Source organism: Oncorhynchus gorbuscha, unplaced genomic scaffold (assembly GCF_021184085.1).
Source record: "Oncorhynchus gorbuscha isolate QuinsamMale2020 ecotype Even-year unplaced genomic scaffold, OgorEven_v1.0 Un_scaffold_1489, whole genome shotgun sequence".
In the NCBI taxonomy this organism is placed as follows: domain Eukaryota; kingdom Metazoa; phylum Chordata; class Actinopteri; order Salmoniformes; family Salmonidae; genus Oncorhynchus; species Oncorhynchus gorbuscha.
The window spans coordinates 98,974-111,049 of NW_025746254.1; the positions used below are offsets into that span (position 1 = coordinate 98,974).

The window sequence follows — 12,076 nt, forward strand, 5'->3', positions numbered from 1 at the left end:
AGTGTGTGTGAGTACCTGGACAGTAGGGTCAGATAGAGTGTGTGTGAGTACCTGGACAGTAGGGTCAGATAGAGTGTGTGTGAGTACCTGGACAGTAGGGTCAGATAGAGTGTGTGTGAGTACCTGGACAGTAGGGTCAGATAGAGTGTGTGTGAGTACCTGGACAGTAGGGTCAGATAGAGTGTGTGTGAGTACCTGGACAGTAGGGTCAGATAGAGTGTGTGTGAGTACCTGGACAGTAGGGTCAGATAGAGTGTGAGTACCTGGACAGTAGGGTCAGATAGAGTGTGTGTGAGTACCTGGACAGTAGGGTCAGATAGAGTGTGTGTGAGTACCTGGACAGTAGGGTCAGATAGAGTGTGTGTGAGTACCTGGACAGTAGGGTCAGATAGAGTGTGTGTGAGTACCTGGACAGTAGGGTCAGATAGAGTGTTCTCTCTAACCATCCTGCTGTAAGGGCTCTCAGTGACATCCTGAGGCTGCTTGACCAGTTCTGATGCCTCCATGCTTTTCATCGGGATAATGTTGAAGGCATACAGATACTGCAGAGAGAGAGACACAATATTAACCACTAAGCCAGCTCAGATGTCTCCCTGCCCCTATGTTGAACCCATCCTGGTACTAGAGAGAGACACAATATTAACCCCTAAGCCAGCTCAGATGTCTCCCTGCCCCTATGTTGAACCCATCCTGGTACTAGAGAGAGACACAATATTAACCCCTAAGCCAGCTCAGATGTCTCCCTGCCCCTATGTTGAACCCATCCTGGTACTAGAGAGAGAGAGACAATATTAACCCCTAAGCCAGCTCAGATGTCTCCCTGCTCCTCACTATGTTGAACCCATCCTGGTACTAGAGAGAGAGAGACAATATTAACCCCTAAGCCAGCTCAGATGTCTCCCTGCTCCTCACTATGTTGAACCCATCCTGGTACTAGAGAGAGAGAGACAATATTAACCCCTAAGCCAGCTCAGATGTCTCCCTGCTCCTCACTATGTTGAACCCATCCTGGTACTAGAGAGACACAATATTAACCCCTAAGCCAGCTCAGATGTCTCCCTGCTCCTCACTATGTTGAACCCATCCTGGTACTAGAGAGACACAATATTAACCCCTAAGCCAGCTCAGATGTCTCCCTGCCCCTATGTTGAACCCATCCTGGTACTAGAGAGAGAGAGATACAATATTAACCCCTAAGCCAGCTCAGATGTCTCCCTGCCCCTATGTTGAACCCATCCTGGTACTAGAGAGAGACACAATATTAACCCCTAAGCCAGCTCAGATGTCTCCCTGCCCCTATGTTGAACCCATCCTGGTACTAGAGAGAGAGAGACAATATTAACCCCTAAGCCAGCTCAGATGTCTCCCTGCTCCTCACTATGTTGAACCCATCCTGGTACTAGAGAGAGAGACAATATTAACCCCTAAGCCAGCTCAGATGTCTCCCTGCTCCTCACTATGTTGAACCCATCCTGGTACTAGAGAGAGAGACAATATTAACCCCTAAGCCAGCTCAGATGTCTCCCTGCTCCTCACTATGTTGAACCCATCCTGGTACTAGAGAGACACAATATTAACCCCTAAGCCAGCTCAGATGTCTCCCTGCTCCTCACTATGTTGAACCCATCCTGGTACTAGAGAGACACAATATTAACCCCTAAGCCAGCTCAGATGTCTCCCTGCCCCTATGTTGAACCCATCCTGGTACTAGAGAGAGAGAGACACAATATTAACCCCTAAGCCAGCTCAGATGTCTCCCTACTCCTATGTTGAACCCATCCTGGTACTAGAGAGAGAGACAATATTAACCCCTAAGCCAGCTCAGATGCCTCCCTGCTCCTCACTATGTTGAACCCATCCTGGTACTAGAGAGACACAATATTAACCCCTAAGCCAGCTCAGATGTCTCCCTGCCCCTATGTTGAACCCATCCTGGTACTAGAGAGAGAGAGACACAATATTAACCCCTAAGCCAGCTCAGATGTCTCCCTGCTCCTCACTATGTTGAACACATCCTGGTACTAGAGAGAGACACAATATTAACCCCTAAGCCAGCTCAGATGTCTCCCTGCTCCTCACTATGTTGAACCCATCCTGGTACTAGAGAGAGAGACAATATTAACCCCTAAGCCGGCTCAGATGTCTCCCTGCTCCTCACTATGTTGAACCCATCCTGGTACTAGAGAGAGAGACAATATTAACCCCTAAGCCAGCTCAGATGCCTCCCTGCGACACCGGGATGCTGCCTTCTGGCAAAAAAAAAAAAAGGATTAAGATGGGCAAATGAACACAGACACTGGGAAACAGACTGGTCCTGAACACAGACACTGGACAGAGGAACTATTTAATGAAGCTGACAGTGGTCAACAGCATCCTCCACTACAGAGAAGGGAGTGGTCAATAACACCCTCCTCTACAGAGAGGGGAGTGGTCAATAACATCCTCCACTACAGAGAGGGGAGTGGTCAATAACATCCTCCACTACAGAGAGGGGAGTGGTCAATAACATCCTCCACTACAGAGAGGGGAGTGGTCAATAACATCCTCCACTACAGAGAAGGGAGTGGTCAATAACACCCTCCTCTACAGAGAGGGGAGTGGTCAATAACATCCTCCACTACAGAGAGGGGAGTGGTCAATAACATCCTCCACTACAGAGAGGGGAGTGGTCAATAACATCCTCCACTACAGAGAGGGGAGTGGTCAATAACATCCTCCACTACAGAGAGGGGAGTGGTCAATAACATCCTCCACTACAGAGAGGGGAGTGGTCAATAATATCCTCCAATACAGAGAGGGGAGTGGTCAATAATATCCTCCAATACAGTGAGACCTCACCTTTCTCTTCTCTGGGTTGTTGACGGTTGCCAGGGCGATAAATCTGCTGACGTGCTGAGTATTCTCCTGAAGAACAACATGATTCCTACACAAAAGCACACACACACACACACACACACACACACACACACACACACACACACACACACACACACACACACACACACACACACACACACACACACACACACACACACACACACGTTAACGCCCTCTACCGCAGCAAAGTGGTAGTATGGTAGTTTATATACAGTGTGAATTACCCTGTAAGGTTGTGTTGTGTGTGTGATAGTGTGTGTACCTGTAAGGTAGTCTCTCATAGTGAACTCCTTCTACCGCAGCAAAGTGGTAGCGAGGCTTCAGCTTGTAAGCCAGGTGGGAGATGGAGGTCGTTCCACAGAACTTAGTGTTGACTTCCTGAAACAAAAAAAAGTTTAGTTTAAAATAAACAACACTGTTTAGCTGGGTCAAACACACAGCATCTGAAGCTGCTAGCTATTGGGTAGCGGGGCTAGTTAGAGGGTTGTTAGAGGGTAGCAGGGCTAGTTAGAGGGTAGGGCTAGTTAGAGGGGGGCTAGTTACAGGGTTGTTAGAGGGTTGTTAGAGGGTTGTTAGAGGGTAGCGGGGCTAGTTAGAGGGTAGCAGGGCTAGTTAGAGGGTAGCAGGGCTAGTTACAGGGTTGTTAGAGGGTAGTGGGGCTAGTTAGAGGGTTGTTAGAGGGTAGCTAGTTAGGGGTTGTTAGAGAGTAGCAGTGGGGATCGTTAGAGGGTAGCAGGGGTTGTTAGAGGGTAGTGGGGCTAGTTAGAGGGTTATTAGAGGGTAGTAGCGGGGGTTAGTTAGAGGGTAGCGGGCTAGTTAAAGGGTTGTTAGAGGGTAGCGGGACTAGTTAAGAGGGTTGTTAGAGGGTAGCGGGGCTAGTTAAGACGGGGTTGTTAGAGGGTAGTGGGGACGGGTAGTTAGGTTACGGAGGGTAGTTAGGTTAGACGGAGGACGGGTAGTTAGGTTAGACGGAGGACGGGTAGTTAGGTTAGACGGAGGACGGGTAGTTAGGTAGACGGAGACGGAGGACGGGTAGTTAGGTTAAACGGAGGACGGGTAGTTAGGTTAGACGGGGAGGACGGAGGGGTAGTTAGGTTAGACGGAGGACGGGTAGTTAGGTTAGGACGGAGGACGGGTAGTTAGGTTAGGACGGGTAGAGGACGGGGTAGTTAGGTTAGACGGAGGACGGGTAGTTAGGTTAGACGGATGAGGGTAGTCGGGTGCTGATGAGGGTAGTCGAGTGCTGATGAGGGTAGTCGAGTGCTGATGAGGGTAGTCGGGTGCTGATGAGGGTAGTCGGGTGCTGATGAGGCGGGTGCTGATGAGGGTAGTCGGGTGCTGATGAGGGTAGTCGGGTGCTGATCGGGTGCTGATGAGGGTAGTCGGGTGCTGATGAGGGTAGTCGGGTGCTGATGAGGGTAGTCGGGTGCTGATGAGGGTAGTCGGGTGCTGATGAGGGTAGTCGGGTGCTGAGGAGGGTAGTCGGGTGCTGATGAGGGTAGTCGGGTGCTGATGAGGGTAGTCGGTGCTGATGAGGGTGCTGAGGAGGGTAGTCGGGTGCTGAGGAGGGTAGTCGGGTGCTGAGGAGGGTAGTCGGGTGCTGAGGAGGGTAGTCGGGTGCTGAGGAGGGTAGTCGGGTGCTGAGGAGGGTAGTCGGGTGCTGAGGAGGGTAGTCGGGTGCTGAGGAGGGTGCTTGAGGGTAGGGTGCTGATGAGGGAGAGGGTAGTCAGGTGCTGATGAGGGTAGTCAGGTGCTGATGAGGGTAGTCAGGTGCTGATGAGGGTAGTCAGGTGCTGATGAGGGTAGTCAGGTGCTGATGAGGGTAGTTGGAGTGTCTTACGGGGCTGTTGGCGTACTGCCAGACTCCGCGGGGCCACTGTGATGTCAGCAGGATGTCCACTCCTCTGAACTGGTTGTTGCTAATCAGTGGCTCCACCAGCTGAGTGAGGTCTTTAGGAGAGAAGCAGTGAGCTGGAGTCGGATCCTGCTGCCCCTCACGACCACTCACATATGCTATCTGCAGGCCTGACGCCCCAGTGAAAACACCACGACGACCTGGCACACATAGTGAGAGAGAGAGAGAGTGTGTGTGTGTGTGTGTGTGTGTGTGTGTGTGTGTGTGTGTGTGTGTGTGTGTGTGTGTGTGTGTGTGTGTGTGTGTGTGTGTGTGTGTGTGTGTGTGTGTGTGTGTGTGTGTGTAAGTGAGAAATTGAGAGAGATATATGTTGTGGTCAAGCCTGTGAAACATCAGTGAAAATACAGAGCAGTATTACCCAGGTAGGGTCAGAGTCTACTCTTACCCAGGTAGGGTCAGAGGTCAGAGTCTACTCTTACCCAGGTAGGGTCAGAGGTCAGAGTCTACTCTTACCCAGGTAGGGTCAGAGTCTACTCTTACCCAGGGTCAGAGGTCAGAGTCTACTCTTACCCAGGTAGGGTCAGAGTCTACTCTTACCCAGGTAGGGTCAGGGACAGAGTCTACTCTTACCCAGGTAGGTGATGTCAGTCTACTCTTACCCAGGTAGGGTCAGAGATCAGAGTCTACTCTTACCCAGGTTGGGTCAGAGGTCAGAGTCTACTCTTACCCAGGTAGGTGATGTCAGTCTACTCAAGGTCAGAGGTCAGAGTCTACTATTACCCAGGTAGGTGATGTCAATTCTACTCAGGGTTAGGGTTAGAGGTCAGAGTCTACTCTTACCCAGGTAGGTGATGTCAGTCTACTCAGGGTCAGGGGTCAGAGTCTACTCTTACCCAGGTATGTGATGTCAGTCTACTCAGGGTCAGAGGTCAGAGTCTACTATTACCCAAGTAGGTGATGTCAATTCTACTCAGGGTCAGGGTTAGAGGTCAGAGTCTACTCTTACCCAGGTAGGGGATGTCGGTCTACTCAGGGTTAGGGGTCAGAGTCTACTCTTACCCAGGTAGGGGATGTCTCAGGGTTAGGGGGTCTACTCTACCCAGGTAGGTGATGTCAGTCTTCAGGGTTAGGGGTCAGTCTACTCTTACCCAGGTAGGTGATGTCAGTCTACTCAGGGTTAGGGGTCAGAGTCTACTCTTACCCAGGTAGGTGATGTCAGTCTACTCAGGGTTAGGGGGGTCTACTCTTACCCAGGTAGGTGATGTCAGTCTCAGGGTTAGGGGTCAGAGTCTACTCTTACCCAGGTAGGTGATGTTGTCTGCCAGCTCACAGCCGTCAGCACTGGGGAAGAAGCGGAGGGTTTCCTGGCTGGCTGCTCCCAGGATGTAGGTGTGGATGGGAGCTGCAACAACAAAGTCAAAACAATGTCCGTTCCTAACTCCAGACCCACAATGCCCGTTCCTAACTCCAGACCCACAATGCCCGTTCCTAACTCCAGACCCACAACAATGCCCGTTCCTAACTCCAGACCCACAATCCTAACTCCAGACCCACAATGCCCGTTCCTAACTCCAGACCCACAATGCCCGTTCCTAACTCCAGACCCACAATGCCCCTAACTCCAGACCCACAATGCCCGTTCCTAACTCCAGACCCACAATCCTAACTCCAGACCCACAATGTTCCTAACCCAGACCCACAATTCCTAACTCCAGACCCACAATGCCCGTTCCTAACTCCAGACCCACAATGCCCGTTCCTAACTCCAGACCCACAATGCCCGTTCCTAACTCCAGACCCACAATGCCCGTTCCTAACTCCAGACCCACAATAGGTTACCTTTCTTTGCTCCAGATTTGTACTCCTGCCATTCAGCCTGAGCTCCTGGAGACGAACCGAAGAAGTTTCCTACACACAGCAGCAGCTGCAGAGAGAATAGGAGATGACATACTGACAGGATGTGCGAGTGTGTTTGTGTTGGTTAGGACTTACATCAAACTGCCCGCTCTTCTTCTGGATGGTCCGGACGCGGTTAAACACAGCATTAATGCTTCCTTCTACATCACCACATGCGAGGCTGGAATAGATTAAACAATATTGAAATTGTAGCTTGCTAGTTATGTGCATTATTTATTCAAACAGCAAGTGTACTTTCTCATGAAGAAACTGGACAACTTGACAATCGTAGCCATCTAGTTACCTACAGGACTTGTTGTGGTTTACTCTCACTGCTAGGTCGTTTTATTAGGTTATAACTTTGACCGTTACTACCAAAAGTTAGGGGAAGACAATAAATAACTATGATTTATAACTGTAACTTACATCTTCAACGGTTTCTCCCCCATTACGGCTAAAGTAGACTCTTGTTGTGTAGTCTGGGCAGGCAGCTGGAGACGCTGTGCGTCGATAATATTCCTCCCCCTTTGTTGCGGACAAAATAAACCTCCCCATCTTCATAAAACAAATTATGGTTATTAGTAAGTTAACACAGAACCATGCAAACACAACGGTTATTATTGAGCAAATACGTGATTTGTATAGGCACTTTGCCCCCCCGACATGATGGAGTTTTTTTTTAAACAAAGAAAATCCTTTATACCGGAAATGATTCTATTCGGATGGACGGACAATCCTCCGGGTAGCCAGATATTTAGTGTTGTCACCCAACAAAATCATACAGAAATGTCATTTTGTGTTGTCCTTTGCTTTAGTTGGACACCTTCAGTTTTGAACCAAAGCGACTATACAACTGCCCTTGTTGCCTCTCATATCTGGCAACCATTGTCGTCACTAGTTACCACAGCCACAAAGTAATAATTGTCTATCGTAAAAATGCATACTTTTTGTTGTTGCTTTTTGGTCTTAATCTAAAGTCAGATATGCGGTTAACGTTAGGAATACAATTTAAATTAGATACATTGTATAATTAGGCATGACTGCATTTTGTGGCTGTGGCAACTAGTGATAACCGGACCAAATACTCTTCTCCTTCCTGAATCCTGGAATTTGACTCTTTCCCGGAGGTGCCCTGTCTAAAAACACGAAACCTAAAATAACATCTCAAATTCAGGGGAAAGGCTATCCGGACACCCCTGACCTGCAAAGAATGAGATGTATTTGATGTATCTCACCAGTAAGCTGACGTGCAAGCTAGTGAACAGTATGTGCTATGACTGACGTTAGTTACACGCACAGCGCCCCGGAAACCGCTCAAAGTCGGTCTGTAATGTCATCATGTAACGTTGTGGCAGAGAACAGCCGTTAAACAGCACAAACATCCTGCCTGAATACTTAGTGCAAGGACCACCATGACTGGGTGCATCTCATTCATAGTAACGTTAGCTAGTTGGCTTTCTTCACTGGTCTCTTCTCCTCTCATGCACTGATCAGGGGCTAAACGCATTTACTGAGCTAGCAACCCCACATGGTATTCACAACAAGCTACATGGTATTCACAACAAGCTACATGGTATTCACAACAAGCTACATGGTATTCACAACAAGCTACATGGTATTCACAACAAGCTACATGGTATTCACAGCTACCCCACATGATATTCACAACAAGCTACATGGTATTCACAAATAGCTACATGGTATTCACAACAAGCTACATGGTATTCACAGCTACCCTACATGATATTCACAACAAGCAACATGGTATTCACAGCTACCCTACATGATATTCACAACTAGCTACATGGTATTCACAGCTACCCCACATGATATTCACAACAAGCTACATGGTATTCACAACAAGCTACATGATATTCACAGCTACCCCACATGATATTCACAGCTACCCTACATGATATTCACAACAAGCTACATGGTATTCACAACAAGCTACATGATATTCACAGCTACCCCACATGATATTCACAGCTACCCCACATGATATTCACAACAAGCTACATGATATTCACAGCTACCCCACATGATATTCACAGCTACCCTACATGATATTCACAACAAGCTACATGGTATTCACAGCTACCCCACATGATATTCACAACAAGCTACATGATATTCACAGCTACCCCACATGATATTCACAGCTACCCTACATGATATTCACAACAAGCTACATGGTATTCACAGCTACCCCATATGATATTCACAACAAGCTACATGGTATTCACAACAAGCTACATGATATTCACAGCTACCCCACATGATATTCACAGCTACCCTACATGATATTCACAACAAGCTACATGGTATTCACAGCTACCCCACATGATATTCACAACAAGCTACATGATATTCACAGCTACCCCACATGATATTCACAGCTACCTCAAATCAAATTGATTTATATAGCCCTTCGTACTATGAGGATTCTGTGTTATGCACTATAGCCCGTTACCATATATGTGATTGAATATTATCTGCTGTTGGCTTGTGTGGATGTATGTGTGTGTTATGCAACATAACTGACCTGAAACATTGTTAACAGTTTCAGGGCCATGGGCCTTTCTCATGATGGAAAAATACAGAATAACATGAAGATAGGAACTGTGCAATGAGTTGGGGGGTGGCACATTCAGAACGTAGTGTTGCGAGAACAAACCGTCTTTTGTTAGATAACAGGAGCCAGGTGCGAGATAACGGTATCAAGCATGAGCACATAGATATTCTTCACAGCAAGTTACATCTATCAACTGGAGCGCCCGGGGGCTGGTACCAGCTCGTACGACAACAATCAACGATAGGCTGGGTGAGCAGGAACTACTACTGTCATCAGGGTGTATTATAATATCTTTGTCAGGAACAAGTCAGTTCTCTGTTTGCCCTGCGAGGTGGGACAGAGAGCCGTATATACGAACATTGCATTTACCACTTATTGCTTAGCTAATAAAAATACATAGCATACAATCAGTGACTCATTGTCATATTTATCCTGATACCAGATTCGAATTGACGCAAATCTATCAGTACATCAGCTGATATCTCAAAGTGCTGTACAGAAACCCAGCCTAAAACCCCAAACAGCATGCAATGCAGGTGTAGAAGCATGGTGGCCAGGAAAAACTCCCTAGAAAGGCCAAAACCTAGGAAGAAACCTAGAGAGGAACCAGGCTATGTGGGGTGGCCAGTCTTCTTCTGACTGTGCCGGGTGGAGATTATAACAGAACATGGCTAAGATGTTCAAATGTTCATAATTGACCAGCATGGTCAAATAATAATAAGATAGAACAGTTGAAACTGGAGCAGCAGCACGGCCAGGTGGCCTGGGGACAGCAAGGAGTCATCATGTCAGGTAGTCCTGAGGCATGGTCCTAGGGCTCAGGTCCTCCGAGAGAGAGAAAGAAAGAGAGAATTAGAGAGAGCACATTTAAAATTCACACAGGACACCGAATAGGAAAGGAGAAGTACCCCAGATATAACAAACTGACCCTAGCCCCCGACACATAAACTACTGCAGCATAAATACTGGAGGCTGAGACAGGAGGGGTCAGGAGACACTGTGGCCCCATCTGAGGACACCCCCGGACAGGGCAAACAGGAAGGTTATAACTCCACCCACTTTGCCAAAGCACAGCCCCCACACCACTAGAGGGATATCTTCAACCACCAACTTACCATCCTGAGACAAGGCCGAGTATAGCCCACAAAGATCTCCGCCACGGCACAACCCAAGGGGGGGCGCCAACCCAGAATACCCCACATGATATTCACAGCTACCCCACATGATATTCACAACAAGCTACATGGCATTATCTGCTACCCTACATGATATTCACAACAAGCTACATGATATTCACAGCTACCCTACATGATATTCACAGCTACCCTACATGATATTTACAGCTACCCTACAAGGTATTCACAGCTACCCTACATGGTATTCACAGCTACCCTACATGGTATTCACAGCTACCCTACATGATATTCACTGCTACCCTACATGGTATTCACAGGCTGAGCTAGCTACATGGTATTCACAGGCTCAGCTCGCTACATGGTATTCACAGGTACCTTCTCCGCTATGCAATCTGGTTTCCGAGCTGGTCATGGGTGCACCTCATCCACCCTCAAGGTCCTAAATGATATCATAACCGCCATCAATGAGAGACAATACTGTGCAGCTGTATTCATCAACCTGGCCAAGGCTTTCGACTCTGTCAATCACCACATTCTTATCGTCAGACTCAACAGCCTTGGTTTCTCAAATGACTGCCTCGCCTGGTTCACCAACTACTTCTCAGACAGAGTTCAGTGTGTCAAATCGGAGGGCCTGTTGTCCGGATCTCTGGCAGTCTCTATTGGGGTGCCACAAGGTTCAATCCTCGGGACGACTCTTTTCTCTGTATATATCAATGATGTCGCTCTTGCTGCTGGTGATTCTCTGATCCACCTCTACGCAGATGACGCCATTTTGTATACTTATGGCTCTTCTTTGGACACTGTGTTAACTAACCTCCAGACGAGCTTCAATGCCAGGCAACTCTCCTTCCGTGGCCACCAACTGCTCTTAAATGCAAGTAAAACTAAATGCATGCTCTTCAACCGCACCTGCCCGCCTGTCCAGCAACACTACTCTGGACGGTTCTGACTTAGAATATGTGGCCAACTACAAATACTTAGATGTCTGGTTAGACTGTAAACTCTCCTTCCAGACTCACATAAAACATCTCCAATCCAAAATGAAATCTGGATTTGGCTTCCTATTTCGCAACAAAGCATCCTTCACTCATGCTGCCAAACATAGTCTCGTAAAACTGACTATCCTACCGATCCTTGACTTCGGCGATGTCATTTACAAAATAGCCTCCAACACTCTACTCAGACTGCATCCAATTTGCTATCACAGTGCCATCCATTTTGGCACCAAAGCCCCATATACTACCCACTACTGCGGCCTGTATGCTCTCGTTGGCTGGCCCTCGCTTCATATTCGTCGCCAAACCCACTGGCTCCAGGTCATCTATACGTTTTTGCTAGGTAAATCACCCCCAAAGCCAATTCCTCCTTCGGCCGCCTTTAAAGTGTATGCCTTAATGTTGCTGGACCTCAGGAAGAGTAGCTGCTGCAGGAACTAATGGGGATCCATAATAAACCCCAGGAAGAGTAGCTGCTGCCTTGGCAGGAACTAATGAGGATCCATAATAAACCTCAGGAAGTGTAGCTGATGCATTGGCAGGAACTAAATGGGATCCTTAATTATAACATGCACACGAGAGAACAAGAGATGGAAAATATAATAAATCATATTCATAGTTCAGTTATTTCAGTTTATCCATCCTATCAAATCCTCTGTTAAAGCCTTATTATATTTACACAAATAAAATCTATTGAATTGTAATACTGTGTCCCTTGATGTATTTTCTCCAAGCTTTC

General features: G+C 47.6%; 1 protein-coding gene across 1 annotated transcript in view; it reads right to left on the minus strand.

Annotated features, from left to right (window-relative positions):
• Positions 1–8,259, minus strand: part of LOC124023051 (CWF19-like protein 1) — a 35,800-nt gene extending 27,541 nt beyond the window's left edge. The window contains exons 1-9 of the mRNA XM_046337642.1: positions 7,864–8,259; positions 7,055–7,183; positions 6,725–6,809; positions 6,572–6,656; positions 6,033–6,134; positions 4,718–4,932; positions 3,140–3,255; positions 2,839–2,923; positions 408–542 (exon numbers count right to left, since the gene is read on the minus strand). Of these exons, the coding sequence (XP_046193598.1) occupies positions 408–542; positions 2,839–2,923; positions 3,140–3,255; positions 4,718–4,932; positions 6,033–6,134; positions 6,572–6,656; positions 6,725–6,809; positions 7,055–7,077 (846 nt within the window). The 5' untranslated portion in view covers positions 7,078–7,183; positions 7,864–8,259. The remainder of the gene's footprint in view (positions 1–407; positions 543–2,838; positions 2,924–3,139; positions 3,256–4,717; positions 4,933–6,032; positions 6,135–6,571; positions 6,657–6,724; positions 6,810–7,054; positions 7,184–7,863) is intronic.
• Between the last annotated feature and the right edge of the window lie 3,817 nt (positions 8,260–12,076).